This window comes from Calypte anna, chromosome 8 (assembly GCF_003957555.1).
Source record: "Calypte anna isolate BGI_N300 chromosome 8, bCalAnn1_v1.p, whole genome shotgun sequence".
NCBI classification, from domain to species: Eukaryota; Metazoa; Chordata; class Aves; order Apodiformes; family Trochilidae; genus Calypte; species Calypte anna.
Window position 1 is genome coordinate 955,712 of NC_044254.1, and position 27,678 is coordinate 983,389.

Below are 27,678 nucleotides of genomic sequence, written 5' to 3' on the forward strand. Positions count from 1 at the left end.
AACATTTTAATGGTTTTGAAAGGAAACTTTGAAATTGAAAAGCCATATTTTGCTTAAAACACTGGAAAGCACTTTGATAAAAAGGAAGAATGGAAGCAAAACAAGAGCCTCATTTTTATTTTTTTTTTCCTCTTTGTAATCAACCTGATGGCTCTGAGGTCAGGGGCTGGGCCTGTCTGCTCTTGTGTTAGGAGGATCTTGGATCTGAGGAAGGGACAACCTGGTGGAAACATCTCCCACACCAGGGATATGTCACTGGGATAACCTTTCATCTGCTCTTTTGAAGACACAACTCCGCAGGCAAACCTTGTCCCAGGGCCACCCCTGCTCCCCAGCTCCGTGCCCTGACCGCAGGACAGCCTCACATCCCGGGGAGCTGCAGAAGGGGCTTCTCCTGCCAAGTACCACGTCCCAAGTGCTCTTGCTTGGCCTTGGGACCTCTGCTGGGTTCTTTCCAGGTGTGGGATGTGGCACTGCTGTCCTGGAGTGATGAGCTCGGGAAGGCCCCACTCGTGAGACCTCGTGGGTGAGAGAAGAGGAAGGAGAGAGAAGTAACACCGTGGGGAAATGCCCGAGGTGAGTGTGAAGGATCCCCCTGAGGGCTGCAGGAGAGTGGGGACCCCGCTCCCCGTGATGTGGGGACTGCCAGGTGGCAGGGGGCAACGAGGCGACTGCTTGGAGCACCGGGAGGGATGGCGGTGTGTCAGGGGGAGCCTGAGGGGCAGAGCTCCGGAGGTGGCAGGCGGGCCGGGGCTGAGGGGAGAGCCAGGCAGCGGGCAGATGGGGGTCCCGCAGGCTGAGGCGGCTGAGGCGGCGGAGCTGCCCCTTCCCGCGGCGGCCGAGGGCGCTTTAAGGCGCGGGCGGGGCGCGGCCCCCGGCCCACCTCTGAACCCGGAGATTGACGGGCGGCCGCGGAGGAGGCGGGGCGGCCCGGGGGGGACGGCCTTCCCGCCGCCGCCGCCAATGGGACCGGGGGGGCGGGGAGGCGCCTCTGCCCCTTCCTCCCCCCGCCCCCCGGGCTCCTCCGTGCCAGTTTGAGGAGTCCGGAGCCGAACAAAAGCAGGCGGCGAGGGCCGGGAGCGGTGCGCGCAGGCCCGGCGGAGGCGGGGGGCCCGCTGCCGGTCGCTCAAACGCCGTGGGCCGCCAGCCAGCCCCGAGCCCCGGGCCGAGGGTGGGGGAAAGTTTGGAGCCCTCCCTCCTTCCCTACCCCAGAGCAAGGGGGGCTCCGCCGCGCTCCGGCCCCGCCAGCCCCGGCGCTGCCATCGTGGGCGGCCGCCCCGCTCCGCTCCTCCCCGCCGCGGCCGCCGCCGCTGCTGCCGCCGCCTGCCCGGGCGCAGCCCCTGCCCCGCCGGCCCGCCTGCCGCCTCCCCGGGCGCGGGGCTGAGCTGCCCTGCTTTTGGAGTCGCCGCCGTTTCCCCTCCCTTCCCCGGAACCCCCCCTTCCTCCTCCTCCTCCTCCTCCTCCTTCTTTCCTCCCTCCCCTCTCTCCCTCCCTCCTCCTCCCTCCCCTCTCTCCCTCCCTCCCTCCTCCTCCTCTTCCAGCAGCCAAAGGGATTTTTTTTTCCTCCTTTCTTTTCTCCCTCTCTCTTTTTTTTTTTTTTTTCCATTTTTTTTTCCCCTCCTCCTTCTCCTCTTCCTCCCTGCCGCGGAGCCGGGCGCCAGCGTGAAGGATAAATAAAAAGAGAAGAGGAAGAGGCTGGGGAGGAGGAGGAGGAGGAGGGGGGGGAGGAGGAGGAGGAGGAAAGAAGAAGAAGAAAGCGAGCAAGAAAAGAAAGCGAGGAGCCAGGCGGCCAGCCCAGCCGCGCCGCTCCCGGCAGCCAGGGCAGGAGGAGGAGGAGGAGGAGGAGGAGGCGGCGGCGGAGCGGGGGCCGGCGGCCGGCGATGGATGACCAGCCGCGGCTGATGCACACGCACAGCGGGGTGGGGATGCCGGGGCACCCGGGCCTGTCCCAGCACATGCAGGATGGACCAGGCGGGGCGGAGGGGGAGGCAGGCAGGAAGCAGGACATCGGAGACATCTTACAGCAGATCATGACCATCACGGACCAGAGTTTGGACGAAGCGCAGGCCAGGTGAGAGCGGCGGCGGGGAGGCAGGGAAGAGAGGATGGAGTCGGGGAGGAGGTGGTTGGTGGTGGTGTTGGGGGAAAAGGTGCCGGGGAAGTTTCCCCCACGCCCCGGCCCGGCCTTTGTTGTCCGGCTGCGGGGCGCATCGCGGGGGACGCGGCTCCTGCCCCCAAGAAATCCGGGGGAGGAGAAGGAAAAAAACCTAAACCCATAACCAAACAAAAAAGGGAACGGGTTTATTTCTCTCCCTTTTTTTCCCCTTTCTCCTCCCCCCAACTTCGTGGCGGTTTCCGGGGCTCGCACCCGCTCCCCACCGCCCCTTATCCCGTCTCCCTCCATCCCTTTCCCCACCGGGGATCCCAAACTTGGGGCTCGGCCGGGCAGGCGGCCTGGGCTTTCCCCGGCCTTTTTTGGGGTGGGGGATAATTCGGGAGGGAGGTGGGTGTTGGAGCAGCCTGGGCGTGTGGGGTGGGCTCTGCTTCGGACGAGGAGAGAGAGGCACAAAGTGCTGCTCTTTTTCTTTTTAGGGGCGTTTATAATGTTCTTTTCTAGGGCCCTGTACTCGTGTTAATTTTAAGGCCAGTTTTTTTTGCGCTTGGAGGAAGATTTATTTACAGAAGATTTATTTTTCTTCTTAATTGCGGAGGTTTTTTAAATAGAGGAGGAAAAAACATTTAAAAAGCTGTAAAAGGCGACGTCCGAATTACCCTCGGCTTCAAGGAGCACAAACCTAACACGCACCTTGAAAGGCGGTAGTGAAAGTTAATGGAGGGAACAAAAAATAATCCCTAAACTGAAGGCACGACTGAAGGAATTAAAAAAAAAAATAAATTAAAAAAGAAATAGGTGCCCTGAATTACCTGGGGTACACTTGAAATCTCATCTGGGCTGCAGAGCTGCTCGGTGTGCTGTTCTTCCCCTCGGCAGCCGTGCCCAGAGCTGGAGCAGATTGCTAGAATACATTGTTCCTGGAAAAAAAAAAACCTCGCACAGCCCGAAAACTCCCTTAATAAGAACTTCCAGAAGGATAAAAGTACCCCCAAACCTGGCCTCACATCCTCCCCGGTTTGTATAAAGCCCTGCTTTCCGAAAAGGCTTGTTGCAGGGCTGATATTGTTAATTTTCTTCATGTTGTGGCAGGGGCAGAGCAGCAGTGAGGAGCAGGGGGAAGCCATGGACTTTCTTCCCGGCCAGACCTGGGGCAGCGAGGGGATCTTCCTTGAGAAAGTTGCAGGGATTGTGTGTGTTCCCTGCCTCGATAATTTACTGTAAATCAGTAAACCCAAAGCAGAACAGACCTAGGAGAAGCCTTTATGGACTTGGCTCGCTGGGCTATTTCAGCTGCTTCCTCACAGTACTTTAAAAAAAAATATGCTTATTTTTAACGCTGAGCTGCCAGACACGCGGAATTTATCAGCGGTGTTTGGGTTTGCATTTCTCCCATCTAGCCTGCTATTACAGGGTTGTTTTGCTTTCTCTTTCCTTTCTAATTTTTTTTTTTTTAATTTTCTTTTTAAATCAAGCTTTTTTTAAAGCTGCAAAGTGCCAGTATTTTTTACAAGTGGGCCTCCACAGCGTACGTCTGTGATTTGTGTCTGTACCCCCGTGTCTGTGCCCATCTGGATGTGCTGATAAGGGGAGGCTGTGGTTCTGCAAGGGTATATATACCTTTGAGGGACTTCATCAGATGTATAAATCTTTTTAACATGTTGTGGGTGGTGGAGTAAGTAGTGTGAATGTTTGCCAGATGTTCACATCGTCTTTCGCGTGTCATTTCGGTTGGTAAACAGAAACCCCGTAACCGGTGCCTGATAGCAACAGCGAAACCCTTGGCTGAATGATCCTGTGGCTTAAGGGAAAAAAAAATAAAATCACACTCTTGCTTTGCCTCAGTGGACACATGGTGGGGTTTAAAACTATCTGATTAAAACTGCCCTGTGTTTTTTCCCCCCCCCCCTTTTCAACTCTCTCCTCAAAACCAACAGAATGGTCAGCTCAGAAATAGCAGCAGCTGAAAAGGAGGATGTTGATTAGCAATGCCCTCCACTTCCCCGAAGCAGCTGGCTCTGTTTTAAAAATGCTGCTTTTTTTTTTGTTTTGTTTTTCTGTCCCAGCTGTAAAGAATTAAATTTTAGCACCTTCAAATGAGCTGGATGTAAGGAGCAGGGAGGCTGAGCAGCGGGCTTCTCCCTCCCTACGTGCGCGCTTCCCAAGTTGGGCACTGAAATTCCCTGAACTGACAGCACTAAGCACAGGATGTTTCCAGCACCGGGGCAAGGAGGGGGCTTTATTTCCCCTCTGCCTTGCAGAATGAGCCTAATAAAGCACATGGCTGGCTTTAATATCTGAAGTGGGGGATGCAGAGAAAGCCCAGAGCTCTGTCTCTGCTGGCTCCGGCTCGGTGCCTCGGCGGTGGGAGCCACTTGGTGGCAAAGGGGATTTTTCGAGCCGTTCCTAAATTGGCATAATTGAGCTCACCTGTGGTAGGTGTGGGGCTGATTGCAGCTCCAGCCCCAGCTGGGATGGCAGCAGGGCCGAGGGCAGCTCAGGTGGGAGCTGGGGCACACAGCTGCGGCGGATTTGGGAAGTTGTTCCTGGCGGTGACATCCTAACCTCAAACCTCCCCTCTTCTCTTTTCTTCTCTCCAGGAAACATGCTTTAAACTGCCACAGGATGAAGCCAGCCCTTTTCAATGTCTTGTGTGAAATCAAAGAGAAAACAGGTAGGAAGCCAATGCTGTTGGTTCTCTATTTTTCTATATTTTTTTTTCCCCGCCACTTCGAGGGTTTTTTCTACCAACTTTGCCTCTGTCCCCCACATAGTGGTATTAAAGTGTGGAGAAATAACTTGCTGGTATTTAATGCTTCTGGCAGTGGACTTGCAAGATGTGGTTTGTTTCTGGAAGGGAGAATATCGTGGTTTAATTTCCATTGTATAGCCTCTTTTTATTTATTGCTTTCTCTGGGGAGAGAGGGAAAAAAAAATCAACCTCCTTGCAATTTTATTCTTGCTCTAGTTTTTCTTCAAGATGTGGCACTGTTTAAAAAAAAGAAGAAATAAAATCTCAGTACAGAGTAGCAAGGGGGAGAGCTCAGCAAAATGAAATTGTGCAGTTTTACTGCTGTCACTGTTATGGTAAATCTAAAGGTGTCTTAATTATTTTTTTTTTTTTAAGAAAGGGTTAAAATGCTCTTGTCTGCCAGTCACCCAGGCTAGCTCATGTAAGACTTGTCAGTTGCCTTTAGGGAAAGCAATATATTAGATTGTTAGTTACTTTAGGGTACTGTTGTTTTATGGCATGGGGTGTTCTCGGGCTTCTAAATAAGCTAATGGCATGAGAGCATTGGCTCTGCCGTTTCCCACTTTCCAGACCTCCTACCATGTACTAACACACTTATAACACATCCCAGGGGGGCATTTAAATTTTAAAGGCAACAATTAAAAAATAGCAGTCATCAATCAAGAGTGATCTTAAACAACAGATGCTCAGGGAAGGACATTTAGCAACGTGCACCACTTATTTATTTATTTATTTGTCGGAATTCTTCTTAATTTTTTTTTTTTTCATACAAAAAAAATAAATGGAAGAAATGAAGGAAATTTGGCAAGGAGGGGGTGGGGTGGTTTGTCTCTGCTGTTGGGTTTCTGAGCTGAGCAGAGGTGATGGGGTTGGCTTTTCTATGCTGGTCCAGCTGCCTTGTTTTAGCACACTGCGAAGTACTTGACTTCTCCCCTCACCCCCCTCCCCTTTTACAACAAGGACTGTAACAGTCAATAATTCATATCTAAACCATATAAGCAAGGACATGACATGAATGAAAGTGACAATAAATATGATTGCACACCCAGTTGATATACATTGATAGTTACACATAAAAGGGGAACAGCTTTCACAACCGGAATCTGCGTCTGATTTTTTTTTTTCTTTCTTTCTTAAATATATATATATATATAAATATATATATATAAAGCCTACTAGTGTGAGCAGCTGATTGAAAATACAATTACTTGACTCTTGCAATATATATAAAATGACTAAGGGGGCCCTTTGTTAAGGGTTGTTTGTGCAGGCTCTAGCCCAGACAAAGCGCTTACCGATGGCATTCGGCTCTCTGAAGTCCTGGCGGCTCTGGGGCCGGCTCTGACCTTCCTGAGGAGCCCATCCCTATGGAGCTTCCAGAATACCAAGCAGTGGGTTTGGTATGGGAACCTTCGTGGCATTTGTAGAATGTAATGTGAGGGAGTCTGCCTGGAGATTAAATTTTATGGGTGGTTTTTTAGCTTTTTCCCTGGGTGCCACCCCAAAAGGAGCCACCAAGTTCCTTTCCCTCTTGTGTCTTTCTCCTTTTATTTTGTGTGAGTCCAGCAAAATGTTTGTCTGCCTTTTCCTCTTGGGTATTTGATGCTGTGTATCAGATATCCCTGGGCAGGGGTGCTGTTTTTGGCAGGGAAACTGATGAACCCCAGCTCGGCTTTGCTGTTGGTGCAGTCACAAAGTTATGGGATGGGGAATCTGCTACTACCAAACCTGGGAGGAAATCTGGGGGACACTGGGGAGACTGCAGGCTCCCGGCGAGCTGGGGAGGGTTGCAGAGCTCTACACATCCATGGGGCTTGGCTGTGATAATTCCTGTCTGCTGAGTAAAATTGAGAGAGATGGAATAGAGCGAAGTGTGCTGCTGGAAGTAAAGGGTGTTCAGGTGTGGACTGGGGCTATCCTACTTTATGAATTTAATTTTTTTTATGGTTTTATTTGTTGCTGTTGTGCTTGGTTTAGTTGGCTATGGAGTGCTGTACAGAGGTCTCTGAGGAAGCTGCATCCAGGTAGCTTTTGGAGGGTTGTTTATCTGTCTTCGGGTTGGCTCGCGGCGAATTATTTTAGTTTGCAGATTCAGAGCCCTCCTCCCCCTCCCTCATCAGCATCCCCCAAAGTCACACTTTGTTAAGGAAGCAAATGGCCAGATGGTTTTGGTTTATTCTTTTTTTTTTTTTTTTTTCTCATTATTACTTTGTGGGCCTAATGCTAGGAGGAAGTTAGCCTTGTGGGGTTTGTTTCTTTCTGCGCTGAGGGCATCGCCCGCTCCTCTTTGCTCACTCCTTCCTCACGGGCAGCGGCGTGGAAGTCGAGCCAAGTTCCCTCTTCCCACTTTCCGTGTTGCTTCCCAGATTTTTGCACGTGTGGTGTTTGAAATCCTGGTGATTGCTTGCGGTCACTGGTGGGTGTTTGAAAGTGCCTGTGTACATCTTCCCCCCGGCGTTATGATGTGCAGAAATGTGCCTTTGGTTACCCCGCCACCTGATTTAAGTGACTCCAGAGCCTTACGGAGACTTTACCACCGGCTCTTGCAACATTATGGCTAATATTTCATAGCCTTAACGTTGTCTTGAGCAAACCCAAAGTGTCCATAAAGTTCTTGGAAAAAAAGAGGTCGTCTGTGTTGGCCGAAGAGTTCCCGTTTGCACTTGGGTTATTTTAAAGCATTTATCAAGGCTTCTAAAAATAAGGTGATCCCTCCCAAGCTGGTTTTTAAATTTTTTTTTTAATTTTGCCTGCAACCTGGAGATTGTTTCTTTTAGGGCGATATCTGTTTAAAAGTAACAGAAGTTCAGAGGTTTGATCTGATGGGAGCAGGAAGTGTGTGTGTGGGAAATTGCTGCTTAAATATAGGTAAAAATTGTCGGTGTTCATTTAGTGTGTTTTCACTTGCTCTTGGTCTCTTTGTTGCGAGGGAAGGGGCAGAACTGCCTTCAAATGGCTGGCTGGCTTTTTGGAATAATAATTATGGAAATGGGAGGCATTGTTGTCCTAAATACAATTGATTCCTCCGTCAATAGGGACTGAAATTGGAAATCCCTTTGCTGATTAATAAAAAGTTTGAAGGCAGAAGTAGGGGCTCTGTCTTTATGGATTATTTCCCCCTCTTCCTCCCCCCCCTTCCCCTCCCTTGTGTTGTTTTGGTGTTTTGTTTTTTTGGGTTGGTTTTTTTTTTTTTAAGCCTCTCTCTGCATGAGCAGAATAGCAAAGCAGAAGACTCAGGCAAGGCGTACACAGACGTGGGGTCCTTGGATGGCAAACTGGAAAATATCTGCTGTCAAAATGCAGCAGCATCTATTTCAGCTGCGAGCCTTTCCCAACTCCCATCTCGTTCTGCAGGGACTGCCGGGGAGAGGCTGAGCACAGGATATATGACCATTTAATCTGATTCCTCCTCCTTAAGAGCTTTTCCCATCCTTTCACTTTCTCTGCTCTTTTGGGGGAGGTGAGGGCTCTGGGCAAATTCTGCTTCTTAAAAAGACCCTGACTTTGGATCTGAATTCCTCTGGTTTTTATTTTCTTAACCCCCTTGCCCTTCTGTGCTCAGATAATTCAGGTTTAAAAGAAAAAAATACACATACCACCAACGGAGAGAATTTACAGAGTGGAATATTTATAGGCAGCACTGATTAGCCATGCGATTGTTTTTGAATAATGGCTTTGTTGGTTTTTAATTTTAGAACATAAGCAGCACCTTATCTAGCTATTAGCTACCTTTCTCTGTGCATTATCTTCACCAAACTTAACTCAGATCTTTGGAGGAGGTAGGATTTTTTTTTTTTTTCCCCCTTCTTTTCTTCCTTAACACCCCTTTGTTCTCTCCCGCTCTGTCTTCAATTAACACCCCCATTGCAGAACTCTAGTCTTTTTTCTTTTTTTTTTTTTTTAATGTCTGTTACTGTATTTCACTTCTGACACCTCTCTTATTATTCTTGCCTGCTATTTCTCTTTAATATAGCAATTACAATACGAGGTTTCTTTCTTTCTCTCTCCCTCCCTCTTTCCCTTCAGTTCACCCCCTCCCAAGTAAAGCCCCACCAGGAGCAGCAGAGGGAGAAGAGGGGCAGCCCTGGTGGGTGCAGTGCTGGAGTTTTGGGGGTCTGTCCCAGAGCTGTGAGCTGGGTGCCCCTGGGATGAAGTTTTTTTTGCAGGGCAGGATGAGTTGGATTGCACCCCCCACCCCTTCCAGCCTTTCTTTGGGGTTTCAAACTCTGCCCTCCCTCTTACCCGATGTTTCCACCGAGGTTTCCCAAAGCCATGGGAGAGTTAAAACGTCCTGATTTGAATTTCAATGCAATTCTTGCACCTAAAGGCTTCATTCTGCTTCTGTAAAATCCAGGCAGGAAAATGCTGGGGCTCCAGCCCAGGAGCATCCATCGGGGTGCACTCACCCGGCTGCTCCCCCTCCTGCTCTTCCAAGGGGAGGAAGCCTTTGCTTTGATATTTATTGTTATTTTTCTTTTCCTCCAGTTGAAAGGCTTTGAAGGCAGAAGGGATGCTTCCCTCTCTCCCCTGCTGGGGGAAGGCAAAACATTTTGGGAGAGCAGGGCCTCCAGCCAGCCTGCACTGCCCAAGGAAGCCTCTTTGCAGCTCACAACTAAATTACTTCCAGAAACCTGATGTTCCCTTCAAGGGAAAGGAGGGAAGGGAATGTGCATGGGGCTGGAAGATGGGGGTGTTTGGGGAGGGAAGGCAGCATCTGGGAGACCTTGGCTTGGGACGTGTTACCCCAAGAGGAGCGGCCACCTCTGGGGGCTGGCTGGGAGGGGATGGAAACCAGTCATCCTGCTGGGAAGGGGGATATATCCCAGTAGGTCCCAGTGGCTGGAAGAAGTGTGGTCTGGTCTTCAGGGCTGGACCTGTGTCACTGCAGGGAGCCCATTTCCTGGGCTTTCCTCTTCCAGCCTGGTGTTGTCCATCAGGAATCTGCTGGGGATGGGTGGGTTCGGAGGAGTGTGCTGGCAGAGAGATTTCTTTTTCCTTTTTAGTTTTATATTTTCTTCCTCTCCCCTGGTAGCATGTGGTTAGAGCTCTTTGAACGGAGCAAGCTTAATTAGTTTAATGAAAACTGGCCTCCTGCAATCCTCTTGGGGAGGAGGTGGGAAGCACAAGGCTGCCAGTGGGCTTTTCCTCCCACCTTCTCCTCCTTGGCTCTGTTGGCAGAGAGGAGAAACCAAGTCTGGCTCAGGCAGGACATCACCATTCCTGAGGGACTCCCTGCACTTCGAACAGGAGCAAACCCATTTGTTTTGTTTCAAGGCTTGACTTTTGTGGGTGCTTGATGTTGAGTAAACTTCGCTGTGATTGGGGTGGACCAGGAGGATGCTCTTTGAAGGGCTTGCTGGGTCCCAACTCTTCCTGCCTCATCTTTTTGCTCCTGGGGGATGGATGAGCTCATCCTCCTGACCCAGATCCCATGTTTCCCAGCCTTGGCTTATCCCAGGCTCCCCTGGTAGTAGGTTTTGGGTGCCTATGTCCAGGGAAGCAGGGGTCTGGGAAGGTGCTGTGCCAGCAGCCTGCTCTTCAGATGCTGCCAGCGTTGGGCACGGTGCAGAGGAGAAGGAGTCTTTATGCTGGAAAAAAATATCTATATTAACCCCTAAATAACAGCCAGCCAGAGCATCCTCTTAGCCAGCATACAGGCTGCCTTCTCCACTGCCACAGGTATCTCTCAGCTTCATCTCCCCTCACCTCCAAGTGGTTTTGGCAGGAAAGTGCTGTGGGTGAGCCCAAGGAAAGAGATCTTGTTACTGGGCCTTGTAGCTCCAAACGAGGAACTCGGAAGATCTTTCAGGCCTAAATTTCTCCAGGGAAAAATGGTTTGAGTTCCCTTATTTGAGGCCTGCAAAAGGGATTTCCCCCTTGGAGCACTGAGTGTCTGCAAGCAGAGCTTTTCTAAATGATCTCAAATGTTGGATTTATTCCTGTTAGCAGGCTCAGGCACTGCGTGCTGGCCCTGTGTTTGAGGGCAGTGCCTGTAAACAAAACGCAGAGAAACTCTGAGACAATTTCATCATGGCTTTTTTGTTTTGTTTTTTTTTTCCCCCTCTCACCAGGAAATTACTGCATGCAGCAGTTCTTTAGGGGAGCAGGGGGGTGGTTTAAATAGAAAGGGTTTTGTTTGCAGTGAGATAGATGAGGCTGTGCTGCTGGTGGTACTTCTGCTGAATCAGAGCTGGGTATTTTGGGGGGAGAAGAGAGGAAACGGGATTCTTTCTGCCTCTGGTTCAGCACCTTGTTTTCCAGTTGCTGAGAGCTGCTGCCTTCTCTGCTGATGAAGATCTGCAGTGGGTTTTGTGAGCTTTTGGAAATGTGATGATAAGCATTTTACTGGTAGTTTTGAATTCATGCACTTACAGTTGGGGTGGTTTGGGAGGCAGAGAGTCTCTGTGCACTGGGGGGGATGGTTTGCAGCTGGTGCAAAATACGAGGTACCCAGTGAGAGCAGGGGATGAGTTTGCATCTGAAGATATGATTTTATTTTCCAGTGTTTTTTTTTTTCTTTCCCATACTTTTTATGCCTGCCTTGTGTTTCTGGGGCAGCTTTCCTACATCAGTGAGTTTCACCCTCCATCACTTTGTTTTGGGGACTGTTGGGGGGGGATGTGGTCTGCACAGCCCTGACCCTTGAACCTTAGATCAGGATGGTCCTGCCGGGCTGCCTGCTTTGGGGCTGAATCTTTGGGCTTTTAGGGTGCTGAGTGGGGAGAGGTGATGCCTCCTCACACTGCAAGGATGTGCACTGTACAGCACCTAGCAGAGGGGAACTCAGTGCTGGGTTGGGGTTTGGAAGGAGGTAATGTGATTTACAGCAATGGATCTGGTTAATAATCTCCAGCAGCTTCTGTATACTCAGGGGCTGCTCGTATTCCCAGCCAGGTGTTTGCAGATCGGATCAATATGGCCCTATTTGCATGGGGCTGTCCATAATCTAATAAACCAACTTCAATCTGTGTCCTTTGCTTTCCTCAAACACCCACCTAGAGATGTTCCAGCTCTGTCTGGGCTGGTCAGACAGTCCCTGTGGGGAGAGAAGCATTTTGTGAACAGTGCCAGGTCATCCCAACACCTCCAGCAGGTCTGGGCTGCCCTCCACCCATGATTTTTGGGCTCCCTCAGATGTTTGTAGGTGCCAGGTGGAGCTTTTGCAGGGTGCTGCCTCCCCGGGGCGCACGGGAAGGTGTCAGGATCAGGGTTTTCCCAGCGAGATGCCTCCTCTCGCCGCGTCGCCTTTGGGGGAGCATCTCCTGGAAACCCTCTGTGAAACAAAAAAAAATGCTGGTTTTGTGGGCAGGGTGGTCGGCAGCTTCTGCTGAAAACTGGAGTGGAGGCGTTGCATCCCCCGGCGACTTAAATAATACAACGTGGCGGGCGGTGTGGGGATAAATTACAGAAAGCCATGGCCTGAGGAGGCTGTGGGCTGAATACATCACAGCCTGGTGTTGTCAGGCAGGGCTGGGCAGGGACTCGGGTGATGCTTTCTCCCAGTGCTGGGGGATTGGTTGGGCTGGAATTACTGGTTTGCAAATGTGTCAATTAAAACCAAACCACAACAACACCCCCCACCCCCAAAAAAAAAAAAAAATAAAAATACCAAGCAAACCAAAAAACAACCCAGAGAACAAATCGCTGAAGAATGAAATCTCTTGGCATTGTGTTTGTGAGCCCTGCCCCTGTGTTCTTTTTTTATTTATTTTGAAGCTGGAACAGAAAGCTGCCTTTCCCAGCTCCTTTTCCTGGTGGTGAAGGCGAGGCAGCTGATGGAGAGGATGGCTGCAGGGTGCAGCCTCTTCCCTGGGCTGCTCTGCCTGCTGGGCAGTGCTCTGCTCTCCCTGCTTTTTGGCATTTTGGGGAAGTGAGTGGCCAGTGTGGATAATAGAAATCCCCTCTGACACCTTGAGTAAGCAGAATATTGTCACTGTCCTCTCCCCAGTCTGCCTGTTATTTATAGGAGAAGCCTGGCCCAAAATAGCTTTTTGGCTTGGCCAAAACTCATGGCCTGTTTCCCACCCCCCACCCTTTTTTTTTTCTTTTCTTTTTTTTTTCTTTTTAATGTGCTGATAAATTGAAAACCCTTGGAACAGCCAATGCTGTGAGGAGCCACACTAATCTAAAATGATAACTTTGCCATTTTACTTCAGCCTCAGTGAAAAACGAGCAGAGCTGCCCTTGCAGATGGGATCAGGCTGTCTGAATGCTGGTGGCTGGGGTTTTGTTTCTTGCCTCAGTGCAAGTCCAGAATCTCAGCTCCTCATTTCCACCTCCCATTTTCTGTGTTACAGGCAGCATTTTGTAACCCCATGTCTGGCCCAGGCTGGCTGATCTGCAGCTCCTCGTTATCAGAAGAGGAAAATCAAGTTTCTCTCCTGGCTGGATAATGTTTTGAAATTCCAGACTTAGCTCTGGATGGTTAACTGGCAAAAATACCCTTCCAGTTGTGAAGTGTGTGCTGCTGCCCACTGCTCCTTTCCCAACTCCGTCAGTCCCTACCCTGGATAAATCTCTGGAGCACCAGGATGTTTTTCTCCTAATTCGGGCTGACTGTTCCCTTTGACATTTGATATTTACGAGGCTGGAGCCAAACTGAAAGCAAATCTGCCCATAGCTCTCAGAAATGTGCCTTTCTAATTTCAACATTAATGTTTCAAAACCCGAGCTGCTGGTGGGTGTAGGTTTGCCTGTTTACACACATCCTTTTTTTTTTTTTTGGTTTTGTTTCATTCCCTGTGCAGTGATTCTCTAGTGAAGCATTAAGAATGATACAGTACCTGGAGCCTCTGGAGGGATTGGTCTCCTGCTTCAAGCTTTGAATTTGCCTTTTAACTCTCTAATTTTAAGAGGTTGCAAGTGTTTTAACTTAGGCTTTTTTTTGCTTGGAAGGAGGATGGTAGATGCAAAATGATTACCTTGATAATATATTGCTTTTATTGCCAAAATTATTGCAAATGTAGCTGTAGTAGGATTATTGCACATCTCTAGACAAAAGGCACAGCTCACAGCCTACAATAAATGAGTTGGAAGGAACCTCAGCCATTGATCCTGACTTCATGGCACAGGACACAGCCTGCCCCTGGTCTGTTTTATGAAGCAAAGTTGCAGGTGTGGGACACGTTTCACCAGCCTGGTGGAGGTGATGTTTTGAAAGGTGTCTGACCCTTGCTTTGCAAGGAGCCACCTTTTCATTTCTGATTGGAATTTGTCAAGGTTCTGGCTGTCAGGTTGTGCTGTGCAGGTACCTGCTGAGAGCCAGGAGCCTGCTGCTCCCTGGGCACCTCTGGGTCTGGGGGGAGCAGGTGGCAGGAATGGTGGTTTTGGGGAGTGTATGATTGCCCTGGAAAATCCTGGATGTTTGATCACAGCAGATGTGAGGTTGCTGTTGGTAGCAGTGGTGGGAAGGAAAGTTGCAATATACTTTGCTGATGGAGGGGAAAAAGAAACCTGAGGAGCAATTCCCTGCTTGATACTTTCAGAGATGTGAAGCTGTACCAAGCGCTGTGCCCAGCGAGCTCTGGGCAGACCACTTCTTCCTGCTCCATGCAGGCTTTGCCAAAGAGGCTGATTCTTAGCTGGGTCATCAGAGGTGGCTGGAGGAGGGGAGGGGGGCACAGAGCCCCTGAAATGCACCTGTGGGCACAGAACCTGGGAGCAGGGAGCCAGCAGTGCCCGCAGGAGCTGGCTCCAAAGCCCCGGTGCAGTTCTGTCCCCATGTGGCTGAAAAGGTCATTGAGCTCAGGAGCAAATGTTTAGTCTATTATTTTTTGCACTCCCTCAAATAGTCAAATTAGCATCCTTCCTCGGATATGGGAGCTTTTGGAGAGGCCATCCCAAGCAGGATTATCAGTAGGAGTGCCTGGGCCCAGGCTGCTCCTCTCCCGAAGGTCCCCGGCTGCTATTTGCACATCCCAGGGTCTGACTGCAGCTGGCATTTCCCCCGTTGGGTGGAATTTACTTTCCTCCCAGCAAGGGCATTGGGTAACATTTGCTCACCTGGGCTGCTTAAGCTGCAGAGGGGCTGGGGGGGATGTGGAGGAGAAGGTCAGGGTCTCTGCTTTCCTTGCAGGAAGGAAGGAGTGGGGAGATGGGCTCATGGGCACTGCATCCTCTACTTGGGCAGCAAGAAGGAGGGGAAAAACCACTTAGTGTAGTGTGATGGTACCTCTGCCAACCATCAGGACCCCCACACTGATGCCAGGACCCCCACACTGATGCTGGGTGGATGCAGGGTTGGCCCTGGCCACGTAGAGCTCAGCCTCTGCTCAGTTTCCTCATGTGGTGGATGGATCAGTTGGGCAGCCAGGTCTGGGATGGGTTGTAAAATGTGTACAAAAATGGCTTTCCATTTGGATAGGTTTGCAGTGCATGTCCAGGGAGCACCTAGCCCAGGCTGGGGTTTCTCCTTAGAAATGGCCCTTCAGTTCTAGAAAGCTGTGGAGTCCTGACCCACATGTGCTCTTGGAGGTGGGACAGCATGTACAACAGCACAGGGGCATGGCTGGAGGTTTGGGGAGATGATCCCAAGGGCAAATGGGGATTGTTTACTCTGAAAAACCCACAAGTGATACGGAAGGAGATAAGTGGTAGGGGAAATCCCTCCTCTTTCCATGCTCCTGGGGCAGGTGGTGAAGTGGTGGAAGGAGAGATTATTTTATTTCCATTTTTCTGCTGTGTTTGGTTAGGCTTGGGAAGTGTTCTTGGGCAAAGGCAGGGTGCCTGGCTAGTTGGATGCTTGGGGGGTTAACAGCCAGGGGGAGAGCTGGGAGGGCTGTGATGGGATGGTGGTGCTTCCAGGGAAGTTCAGCTCAGCTGATGGAAGGTGCTGGCTCTGTGTGCCAAGGCTCATGGCTGCAGGCAAGGGAGGTGGACTGACCTGCTTCATCATCTGGAGGCTGGGATTGGGAAAGGAACTCTGCAATTAGGAGAGGTCCCTGTGGTTTGTGTTTGAAAGGAGCTCCATTAAGCTAATTTTTAAGCTTCTGTTTAATCAGAAGGCTGTCTGCTGATGAAGAGAGAAAAACCACTAGTGTGAACCCTGCGAGTCCCCAGGGTGTGTGGTAGGTCTCCAGTCCCTTGCTGTGTTACTGCTTTTGTTTCACCCTTTGGGATATCTGGTTTGCTGCCTCAGAGGCACCCAGGCCTCTGCCAGCATCCTTGGGAGGCCATGCAGCTCTTTCCAAGGATTTCCTTGGCCTCTTGGCCATCGCATGTAGTTGGCAACCTTCTGCCTTCCTCTGCTGCATCTCTGGCCCGGTGCAGAATTCCTGGTAGGAATGTCCTGGTGCTGGCCAGTGGTTGCCCTTCCAGGCTCCTGGGTGAAGCCTGGCTCCACAGTTCTCCAGAGGGTTCTCCTGGGCCAAGTGAGGAGTGTGGAGGAGACCTAAATAAAGAACAAATGAGAACCATATAGAGACAAATGGGAATCAGATTTAGGAAGCAGACGAGACAACCCTTTGGAAGGGGCAGGGAGGCTGTTTGCTTTAATCAGTCTCCTTGGGTTTCAGGCAGTAATAGAGCAGATTTGTTTTCATTTACCTTCTCTATCCCCAGCCCTGTCTTTTTCCCTGTGTTTCTCTTACTTGCTGGTCTCAAAATAGCCCTGGATCCAGCAGCACCAGCATCATTAAATAGGAGTCCCCATCCTGGGCAGAAAGTTCACCCTCTCTGCTGGGCTGTGCTGGGAAGGCTGATGGTGACCAGCCCCCAGTATGGGCCTTGTGTGTAGAGAGAGGACAAGGGGAAATGGCTTAAAACTGGAAGAGGGGAGACTTAGGTTAGACATTAGGAAGAAATTCTTTAATTTGAGGGTGCTGAGCCCCTGGCACAGGTTGCCTGTGGAAGCCCCATCCCTGGCAGTGTCTCAGCCCAGGTTGGATGGGGCTTGGAGCAACCTGGGCTGTGGGAGATGTCCCTGCCCATGCAGGGAGTTGGAACTGGATGATTTTTAAGGTCCCTTCCAACCCAACCCATTCTATGATTACAAGATCCTGTGCCTTATTTCATCTTTCATTGCTCCCAGAGAGGTCTTGTGCGTAAGATACTTCTTGTTGCTGCCAGCAAGCTTCCCTTCTAACCCGACCACAGTGGGGCCTTAAAAAAAAATTTTATTTTATTAGGAAATTCCCATTTGGTTGCTTTAAAAAGCAAGCCCTTGTGGCTGGCCCCTGGCCTGCCGCTAACAGATTTGTTTGAGAAAAGGCTGTGCTGGCATCCTGCTTTATTGAACATGCCTCCTGGGAAGGCGCTTTGAATATCCTTCTGTCTCCTCGGAGCAGGGAGCTCTCAGGACTGCCTGCCGCCATGGGGATGGGGAATGCTCTCCTCTCCTCTTCCCTCCCACCCTTTCCCCTTGTTCAAGCCTCCCTTTTTTTTTTTTTTTTTTTTTCCTTTTTTTTTTTTTTTTTTTTTTTTTTTTTTTTTTTTTTGAGTGCTATGCATGGTGCGTCCGGCTCCATGCGGCTTTTCTCTTTCCCCACCGAGTTCATCCAAAGTTCGTATCCAGACGATGAACAAAGTAGCTCAGACCTTTTCCTGACTCCTCACCCTTTGTCCTCATCACTTAGTGACAGACAGGAATCAAATGCCACAGACAGGCTGACGGGACAGGGCTGTGTGAAAGTCCTTGGAAGAGGAGGAGGAGGAGGAGTGCAGCAGAGCAGTGCTGGATGGATGGGGGGGCTCATATTTAAACTCTGCTCCCCCTGCCTGGGTAAAGAGCTGAGCTGCTTTTACTTTGAAGGGCAGAGGGGAGGTACAGCTTGCTTTTTCTATTTTTTTATTTATTTTTTTTATTATTATTTTGGCAGAAACCGGATAAATTTTCAGCTACAATAGCTGTAGGGAGGAAGGACCGGATGGAGTTAGGCTCAGTGTTTAGCACTGGGTGTGCCTGCTGTCAGGAGCAGGGGAAGGAAGGGGCTATGGGACATTATGGAAGGATGGAGGCTGCTGGTCTGACTGCACCTCCTCTCTCCTGGAACAGGGGGCTTGGCTGTAGGGAAGAGCTGGGGGACATCCATCTATTTAGAAGAGCTTCATTGCCCTGACTTGGTCTTCCCTGTCCCCAAGGGAAGGTGGCTTGGTCTGGTCTTGGCTTGGTTTTCCATCACACCCAGTTCCAGGGCTCCCCCCCTAAGGTGGTGGGTGCAGGGAGGAGGTTTGATGTCAGAGGCCTCCCCATGCCAGGCTGGTTCAGCTGGGGAGCTGCCCAGGTTGGGCTCCTCACTACTACTAAAAAGCTGGGAAAGGCACCCAAGGTGGGGTTTGGGGTGCTCAGGACACTTGGGTGACCTTGTCAAGAAGGGAAGGGAGTGTCTTCAAGATGTCCTCTCCTCCATTTGACTTCTTGCTGTTTTTAATGGAAAATCACAGAATGTCTTTGATTGGAAGGGACCTTCAAGATCACCCAGTCCAACCCCGTAAGCTCACCACTAAACCAAGTCCCTAAGGACCAGCTCCACAGGCTGTTCAGATACCTCCAGGGATGGTGACTCCACCACTGCCCTGGGTAGACTTTTCCAATGTCTGACAACCCTTTCAGTGAAAAAATGTTTCCTAATATCCAGGCTAAACCTCCTGCTGTGATCCTGCAGAGATGTCCTGGGCTCTGCTTGGATCTTCTTGTGACCGAATGCCTCAGGTCTGTCTCTGAAAAGCAAGAACCTTCCCCTTGATCTCCTAAGGGGATCCTCCTGGTGCAGAAAAGTGGCTGCAGCCTGTCATAACATTTTATCTGTTGAAGTCTCAGGAACAAGATCCAGGGATGTGGTGCAAGGCACAGCTGAGGGCTTTGCCTGCTTGGGGCCACCCCGAGATGTAAATATCCCTTCTGTAGACAAATTCTTCCTGGCTTTCAGGGCATGGCTATGTGAGTGAGCAGGGAGGGGAAACACTGCTGTCAGAAAAGGACTTGCAAAGGAGAAACCAATGTGCTCAGTGAGTTCCAGGACTGAGCAGGGAGCTGGGGTGACCAGTTCACCCCAAAGTGTGTCAGGTTGAGAGTCTCCATCCCCAGCCCTGGCTGCAACATCTCGCATGGCTCTGGCCCCTCTCACCAGCCCTATCCCTGTCTGCCAGGGCAGCTGCCCAGGATTATCTGGGAGGCAGCAGGAAAGGGCTGGGGAGGTCCAGGTTTTGCCCTCTTTTGTTTGCCAGTTTTGCAGAGCTTGCTGATCTGGGCCTTGGCCAGCTCTTCTGACTCACAGGAATCATCATCTTGGGAGTCTCCTACACCCTCCATTACCTGCTCCTGGCATGTTGGCTCTGGCAGAGCAGTGGCTGTGAAGGGGGCTGTGCAGCATGGGGTTGTGTGTCTCCCCTTGCAACTCCTGCTTCTTTTGCTAGGGACCGTCTTCCCTGAGCCTGCAGATGGCCACAAAATCACAGAATGTCTTTGGTTGGAAGAGATCACCCAGCCCAACCTTTGACCAACCCTGCAAGCTCTCTAGGTGGTCTTCAGACTGTCTTTGCAAGGCAAAATAAAGATCTCCTTGCTTGTTAAGAGAAGCAAGCTTGGTGGCTTTGTATTGTCCCTGGTGCTGTGTTGCTGGTAGCAGCAGCACTGGATGCTGTAGGAGGTGGTTTGGTGGGCTCACTTCCTTCTCCTCTGGTTGCTGTGTTTCTGCTCATCAGTGCAACAGCTCAGACCTGGAGGGAGCTGTGGTGATGGGAAAGTCCTTTTATGACCCACAAGCTCCTTCCAGCACTCCCTATAATGCAGTGGGGCAGCAGGAGGTGAGCAGGGTGAAGTCAAAGCTCTGCTAATGCTGCAGACCCTGAGGTCCATGTTGAGCAGAGCCACGCTTGGGAATCCCCCATGTTGTAAGCTGGGATATCTCCCGGAGTTCCTGGCTTGCCAGGAGTGCTGTGAGTATTTTTCATGCAGCTTTTTACCTCCTCAGCCCTGCAGGGAAGTGGCTGGGGTGTGTTCCCATCCCAGCCTCGTACCACTGCCATGTGCTTGGTTTGGCAAAGTGCTGCTGTTGCATCAGGTGGGGCTGTGCCCAGCCAGGGCAGCAGGGAAGGGCCCTGTGCTGCAGCAGGAGCACTGCTCAGAAACTGATCTTGTGGCTCCTCTGGGGACCCTGGGGAGGTCTGTGTTTTTTCCAGCTTGTTTCCACATGCCAGGTGTGGATCCCTCTCCCGTGGGTCCTGGTGACTGGCAAGGTTTGGGTGTTTGGTGGCTTCTGGCCCGGGGCTGCCACGCTGCGTGTGATGTTGTGCAAGAGGTTTGCACTGAGTTGCACTGAGCTTGCAGGTATCTCGTGGAGAGCTTAAGAGAGCAGAAAGGTGCTGGTTTGGTATAACCAGGGACTCTCATCCCCAGGGAGCTATGGGGCAAGCCTCTCCTATGGACTGGTTGCCCATGGGCAGCCCTGGCTAGCTCTGGTGGCAGGGGGGTGGTTTTGGGCTCTGCTGTGTGGTGTCATGGTGGCTCCTTGTGTGACAGGGAGCTATGGAGATGCCTCACCTGGCTGGGTCCCTGCAGAGAGGGGAGTGCTGGGTGCCCCGAGGTGCCCAGGGAGTGTGAGCAGGTTTGTGCAGGGTGAGGTGTTAGAGAAGCAGAGCTCTCCCCTCTTGCAGGTGGGGTTCACTCCTCCGGGATGGGAGCTGAGGTTTGGGTCTCCTGTAGCTTGAGCTTACCACTTGCTGGGTCTTGTTGCAGCCTGTTCCTAAAAGGGGAAGGTGATATTCTGAAAATACTCTCCCAGGTGACTTAGACATTGAGGCTTTACTACCTTTTCAGCAGAGCTGGGGATCCAGAGCTAGTAAAAACTAGCCACTTGTTTGCAGCTGAGATCTTCCCCCTTGGCAGGCATCTGGGTGCAAGAGTCCCACACACAGAAAGGATTTGGGGTTTGGGGGAGCTTTGCCATCTGCCTCGATGTGTTTCCCACTGGGCATCCCAGCCTGACTGAGTGCAGCAGGGTGCCACAAGGTGTGTGATCCCTGCCAAGTGGGTGCTGGAGCCATCTCCCCCTAGCCCAGCTTGCCTCCTCCGTGGCAGTGCCTTTCTCAGCTGGCCAGGAGCCTGCAGTGCTGCAGTCAGCCCCCCTGAAGTGCCAGCGATGTGGTGTTCAGGTCCTGGCCCCCCTTCTGGTCTCTGCCCCAGCATTTATCAGCAACCTCCCTTCCCTCCCAGCCACCAAATTCTTTCTCCGTGCCGTCATCCTCCGGCCAGAAGCCGCCCCGGCCCCGCTCTCCCTCCCTCCTTGCCTCTCTCCATCCCTAAACCAGCCCAGAACTGCTGGGCAAACATTTTGCCTGTTGTTATTACAGTATTCCCATCTGCATACTTAGTCATAAACCCCTTTTAATTCCAGCCTTTTTCTGGGGCGGGGTTAAGAGTTCAAACCCATCATTTTTCTTTTGGGGCTGGAGGCTTACAAAAGCAGCCTGCGGCGAGATTGTTCGGGAGGACGGGGCCCGAGAGCAAGTTTAGGGGGAGGGAGAAGGGAAGGGGAGAATGGGAAGGGGGATGGCATGCAGGAGTTCTGGCTGTGCTGCCCCATCTCCCTAGGGAAGGCTTGGGATGAGGTATGTGTGGGGCTGGCCATGGCAGGGGGCTGCTCTCTGCCAGCCACCCCCTCCCTCCCTCTCTCCCTTTCCCCTTCCTACCAGCTCCTTGGGAAGCCAGAGGTGGATGGGGCTGGCCCCTTCCTGGGGCCTGAGAGGCACTGAGTTAAGTTGTGCTGCAGCTGGTCCTGCCTTGATCGTTGGAGTCTTTGGATAACAGAGTACTGGAAGCTGGAGAGGAGCATTCCCAAACATAGAGGCAGGGGAGCAGCCCTGGCTCTCAGTGAGAGCCCCGCAGGCACGATGCAGTGATGGTGATGCTGTAGTGATGCTGAGGGTGTTGCTGGGCTCCCTTTGCCCAGTTTTCCAAGCTTTTCCTTTAAAAGGCTATTTCCTCCTTGCTGGAGGTGGTGAGGGACCTGCTCCAGGAGCACTGGCTGTCCCTGTGCTCGGCTCCCACCCTCTGCAGGCATCCCTGGGGCTACAGGAGCTCGGATATCTCTGCATTTCTCCCAAAGAACATTGGGGTCTGTTGCTTGTGAGCCTACCTAGGCTTAGTAGGTGGCTGTAGTAACTCTTCCCTCCTCCCCTTGGGAACCCAGCTGCTTTTAATTCCCTCTGTGGCAAGGGTCCCCAGATTTTGCATTTCCTACGGGCTCAGTGTCACCCCATGGTGAGGTCTTCCTGCCCTCCATCTGCTTTTCTGTGACCTGGGTGGTGTGGGCAAGGCAGTGAGAGGGCAGAGGGCTTGTAGGGGCAATACTTCATTCTTGCTTGAGGTTTGGAGCTTGTGTCCTGCCTGTACCACTTCTGCAGAAAGCCTGGATGCTGACAGGGGTCTGGAGAGAGATGCTCCCTCCTCCCTCTTGCCCGGTGCCTGGCAGCATCCCTGTGGGATGTGGCACAGACCACTTGGTGTTCATGGGCTTCAGAGGCATTGGCATCTTCTTTGTGTCTTTAGGCAAGATGAGGTCGTTTCCCTCCTCCCCCCCCCAAATTAAAAGGTTTTGAGGAGGAAAAGAAATAATAATAATGTGCATTTGGGCTGACAGAAACGTTGTATGGATTTGTGCAGCTCAATTTCTCAACATGTTTCAGTGAAGAAGATTCTTTTGCTTTGCTTTTGGGAAGCATAAAGAAGATGGAAAGGCCCCGTATTTACAGTTTTGAAATTAAGTCTTTGCCTTTTTTATTAAAAGCATCTCTCTGAAATTTGACTCTGGTTTTATATTACAAATACCTCGATGACAAAACCAGCTCTCAAGTGATTCTTTTTAGAAAAAAAATAAATCCTGGATGAATAGGTATTTGGGCAATTCTGTTTGAAAGTTACTCAAAGGCAGGAATGCCAAACTGAAGTTTGGATTAACCTCCACCACTTCTCTGTATCCTCCCATGGGTGTTGCTGTGCACATCACAGGTAGCTTTTTCCCCTCCTGGTTTTCTTAAATGAGGGTTTCGTGGCACTATGGCTATTGAACAACTGTGGGAAAACAATCTAAATGACCTGCTTTGTATTTTTAGCAGATAGGGTAGAGTCTTTCCTAAAAACTTGTCCCAGTGTTCCTGTAGCTGTATCCAGGTGGGTGAAGATGCTGGGCTATCCCAGCAGTGGTCACATTTGCATCTAAATCAGCTTTACTGCTTGATCCCCTGACTTGCCATGAGAGCTGCTCTTCCAGGTGAAGAGATTTTTAAATGTTTGTGGTGTTTTGTTATTTTTTCCCCTCCCTGTGTGGGTGCTGGGTTGTTATTAAGCTGCAAAGGAAGCTTGCATGAGAAACCAGGGCTTAGTCCCCAGCAACCTGGGAGGCATCCATCCTTCGTCTCTTGCTGTGTTAAGACTCAGCGTGTGTTAGATTTGCACTTTCCTTTTCACAAGTGCCCTGGTGGAAGGGGAGAGGCCTCCTCCCAATGAGCCCCTCCAGGAGCAGGAGGGGGGGGAGCTGGAGGGCTGCTGTGGCTTTTTCCAGCTGGGAGCAAGCCTGGGATCGTGTGCTCGGGGCACTGCATGCTTGGCAAGCCGTGGCTTGCGAGGCACGACGGGTCCTGCACACAGGTAACCTGCTGGCTGCGTCCTCCCCCTCCTGCTTTGCAGGGGAGCAGGGGGGCTCAGCCACTCCCATCACCTGCCCATCCCAAGGGATGCTGCTCCTTCTTTCCACCCCCCCTGCTTCGTCGGCATTTTGGAAAGGAGTTTTCTTCTCCTTTCTTTCACCTCTTCTGCGCTCAGAGGCGCTTTGCCGAGCCGCTCGGAGATGCCGGAGCAGGGGCTGTGCAAGGTGTGCACATTAGACCTGTTCAGCAGGAAGTTTATGTCTAGAAAAAGGCCTGGCAGGCCTGGCTGATGGAGGGGTGGGAGAGCAGGCTCAGCCCTGGTGCTGAAGCCAAAAGAAGGAGTAGGTTTGGTTTCTGGGCACGATGTGTTGCTGAGTGATGCTGGTCAGGTCACTCTGCCTCCTTGCTGGTCTGCCTGCACGGCAGAGACATCAGTATCTGCAGATCCTGCAGCTCTTTGATCGATTAAAGTAGCTCGGGCTGTTGCAGAGATGAGAGCTTGGCTGTCCTCAGTCTGCAGCTTCGTGTTGTGCAGCAAGGGACTGGCTGGGTGACCCGAGTCCCATGCTTCTACTGGCAGGGACTGGGTGGGATACTGGGCAGGAAAGGAAACACTGGTGGAGTTAATTTTGAGTTTTGTTCTGTGGAACAGAGGCCAGTGATCTCAGAGGTGTTTGAAACCTCTTCCCTTTTTCACATCTCCATCTTCCAGGTAGATGCATCCCCAGGATTTGGGTATCAGTGGGCACTGCTCAGCCAGGACCCTGCCTTACAACACCATTTCCGACCTCCCACACAGAGCTGCCTCCAGCAGGAGAGCTGGTGCATGGAAAGGCACTGGGGTTATGTGACCTGTGTCTGAATACTTCGTTAAATGGGAATGAATTCTGTGCTCTTTGTGTGTTCAGGTTCCCATTCTTCTGCAAGCAGGGGCAGGAGTTGGATATGTGGAATATGCACGCTCCTCCTCTTCCCCTCTCTCTCTTTATTTTTCGTGTTGAAAGCAAGAGGGCTTGTGAGATTTCTCCCCTCTCTGTGTTCACCTGCACCTTTTGCCTTTCTGCTGCCCAGTGCCTTGATCAAAGCTGATGAAATGGCGTGCCAGTCAATTTTGGGAGAGGTCACCCTTGTCAAACGCCGGCCCGAGGACAGGGGACACACCATCCCCGCTCCCTCCTGACCGCGAGCACGCTGCCTCCGCTGCTCCTTCAGGCCCTCTCCTTCCCTTCTTAACGTGCTGCTTGTGTAATTGTTGGCTGTTTGTCTGCTAATGATTATAAATTAGCGGCCAAGTGTATAAAAAGTTAATGAAGTTCTGTCGGTGGAACCATTACGCCTTCCCAGGCTGGCACGTACAGGTCGGCCGAGCCGGTAAGAAAAAAGCCAGACATGAGTCCGGCCTTGCAGGAGATCAGGTTTCAGCTCGCTTGCTCTTTCCTGCTGTGTTGTTTCTTGCTGGATGAGGAGCCAAAGTTGAGTGCTGGGAATGCCAAAAGGTGGCAGGTGATGTTTTCTCTGCTATGGGGTACAAAATCACCAAAATGCCTGCATGGCCCCCACCGTTGGTTGTTTCCCTCCCTCCTGTTCCACTGTACCAAGGACACTTTCCAAACTTGTCACCCTTCTGGGCTATTTCAGGCCAGGACTCCTCAGTTCTGGCCTGTAGCGGATTTTCTTCTTGTGTGTGGGCATCTTGGGTGAAAACCAAACATCTCAGACCCCTTCAGCCTCTGCTGCTTTGTCTCTTGAGCATCTAAGATGGCAAGAACGGCTTCTTCCATCAGAGTGCCCACGAGCGTGGTGTAGGACGGGTGTTGGAGGAGACAGCGTGATCCTACAGGTAGAAATCTTCCAGCTCTAAGCCTCCCACCCTCTTGTTTTCTTTTTGTCATTGCTCAGAAGTTGGCAGGTCTGTGTGCCCTGATGTTTCTCTGGGTGGAGGCAGGTTTAGCGTGGGGCTTGCTAAAACCAGCTGAGTGGCTCAGGGGAAAAAAAGGGATGGAGTTAAAAAAAACCAAAAGAGCAGGCATCCTTCTTGCTGCATGTGAGATTTTTGGAGGTGCCTCTTAGGCTCTGGCACCCCTCTCTGGAAAAGCTGTGGAAACTTGGCAGTGGGGCTGTCTTGTGTCATCCTCATGAAAAGTCAGTTGAACTGGGAGCAGATACCTGCAAGCCTCTGGAGAGCCCTTATCAGCCAAACCTGTTGGCCCCAGGGTGCTGCAGGCTGGGTGTCTCCTCTGGCCTTTCCTTGGTGGAGATTTTCCTGGGCAGTGGCTGCCACGGAGTGGGAACAGGGTGAAAACGCAGCTCACGTGGAGCTCCTGGGAGACAGGACTGGCTCTGCAGCATCAGGGAGACCGTGGGACCCACAGCCAGTGAGTGCCTGGTTCTGGGTGACCCACAGCCTTGTGGTGCTTCAGCACCTCCAAGGAGGTGCCACTTTTCCCCAGCAGAGTCAGGTTTTTCCCAGATGGGATTATCTGTGCTCTTGTGGCACTTTTCCCTGAGTATGAGGGTGTGAACACTAGTCTCCTGGCCTTCTTCCAGGCTGAAAGATTTCTTTTGGCATCCTTTCTTACCCCCCACCTCCCCTTCATGCTTGGTTGGGTTGTGCTCATCAGGGCTCCTTCCAGGGGCTGGTGGGCTCCCTTCTGCTCCAAGGAAGGAGCTGGTGTGGGTGCTGGGAGGGTGGCAGGAGGAGCACAAGGCTTGCTGGACCTTCTGGACATGTTTCAGGGTGGGCTGGAGCCACCAGCTGAGCTGCCTTGTGTGGATCACCGGCTCAGGGGGTAGGTGGGCTGCTTGAAGTCAGCAGGAACCTTCCCTTTGATTCAGCTGAGCCTCAGGTTGGATTTTGGGAAGAGCTTCCCCAACCTCTGCATCCAGCTGCTGGCATGGGGATCAGTGGGGCAAAGCTGGGAGCAGCGTGGCCTTGGGCTCCTGGTGGGGATTTATGGACAGACATCCTCCCTGCTGCTGGCCGTGCCTTTGGGGCTGGGATGGGGGGTTGGGGTCTGTACATCCCTGTGGAATGGAGGGGGACCCACAGATCCGTGGCTTTGGGTGCTGGTGACCCTGTGGAGGGGATGACAGGCGGGAGCTGGCACTTCTTGCTGCCAGGGACCTGCCCTGTGAGAACTGCTGGAGGGGGGGCTGGGGAGGGCCCCCCGCTCCTGCTCTGGAGGCTGATGCTGCCTCTGCCCCGGGCTGCTTTTCGGGGGCGCAGGCATTCCAGGAATTTGTAAGGAATTAAGGGGCAGGCAGGGAGGAGCGGGAAGACTCCCGCAACACAAACCATCTGGCCTGCTCCTCGGCAGTGTCTGGGATAAAGGAACTGATGGAAAACAGACATTGTTTGAGACAATAAAACCGTATTACACGTTAATGAGAAAATACATTTGAGAGCCGAGGGCCTGGGGCGAGCTGGGTGTTCTCTGAGCCCCCTCTGACCCACTCGTGGCCGGGTGCTGGGCAGCCCCTGGGCACAGCAGACACTTTTCCCTCTGCTGCAGGTCTGGGGGGGCTGTGGCAGGGTGGGCTTTGGGGTGCATGCTCCAGCTCCCCCATCTGCTGGTGGAGCACAGCATCTACTCTTAGTGCTGTCAGCAGGACAAGAGGCCTTGGGCTTAAGCTCTGCCAGGGGAGATTTAGGTTGGATATTAGGAAAATTTCTTTCCAGAGAGGGTGCTCAGGCATTGGGATGGGCTGCCCAGGGAGGGGGTGGATTCTCCATCCCTGGAGGTTTTTAAGAAGAGCCTGGATGTGGCACTGAGTGCCATGGGCTGGGAACCACGGGAGGAGTGGATCAAGGGTTGGACTGGATGCTCTCAGAGCTCCTTTCTAACCCAAATGATTCTGTGATTCCGTATGGGGTCCCAGCAGGGAGGCAGAAAGCAACCCTGCCCTTTGCATGCTCCCTGCAGCCTGTGCCTGGCCCTGCTGAACTCGTAGCCTCACGGCCCCTAACACTGATGCTGCTTATCAGATCCTGCTGGCCCTGATTTCCTTCCCTCTCCTGGTCGGCTCATTCCTGTCCCAGTGGGATGGGCAGACCCTCCCTGGCTCTGCTCCATTGTGGGGTTCACATGGTCTGGCAGAGCCTCTCTGCCTCCCCTCCTCCCTGGCTGAGCCTTGTCCTCCTTCCTGGGGCTGGGTGTGGGTGTCTGCACATCCTCTGCTCCCCATCCCCTCCTTGGAGGGCGTTGGGTGCCCTTGGGAAGAAAGCCAGGAT

The 27,678-nt window shown here is 51.8% G+C and overlaps 1 protein-coding gene across 4 annotated transcripts in view; it reads left to right on the forward strand.

The window, feature by feature from the left end:
• Nucleotides 1–1,595: 1,595 nt before the first annotated feature.
• The window catches only part of PBX1 (PBX homeobox 1), a 120,089-nt gene continuing 94,006 nt past the window's right edge, over nucleotides 1,596–27,678 (forward strand). The window contains exons 1-2 of one of the 4 annotated variants that reach the window (XM_030454960.1): nucleotides 1,596–2,071; nucleotides 4,714–4,787. In XM_030454960.1, coding sequence (XP_030310820.1) covers nucleotides 1,881–2,071; nucleotides 4,714–4,787 — 265 coding nt within the window. In that variant the 5' untranslated portion in view covers nucleotides 1,596–1,880. The remainder of the gene's footprint in view (nucleotides 2,072–4,713; nucleotides 4,788–27,678) is intronic. The other 3 variants (XM_030454962.1, XM_030454961.1, XM_030454963.1) reach the window with 3 other exon arrangements.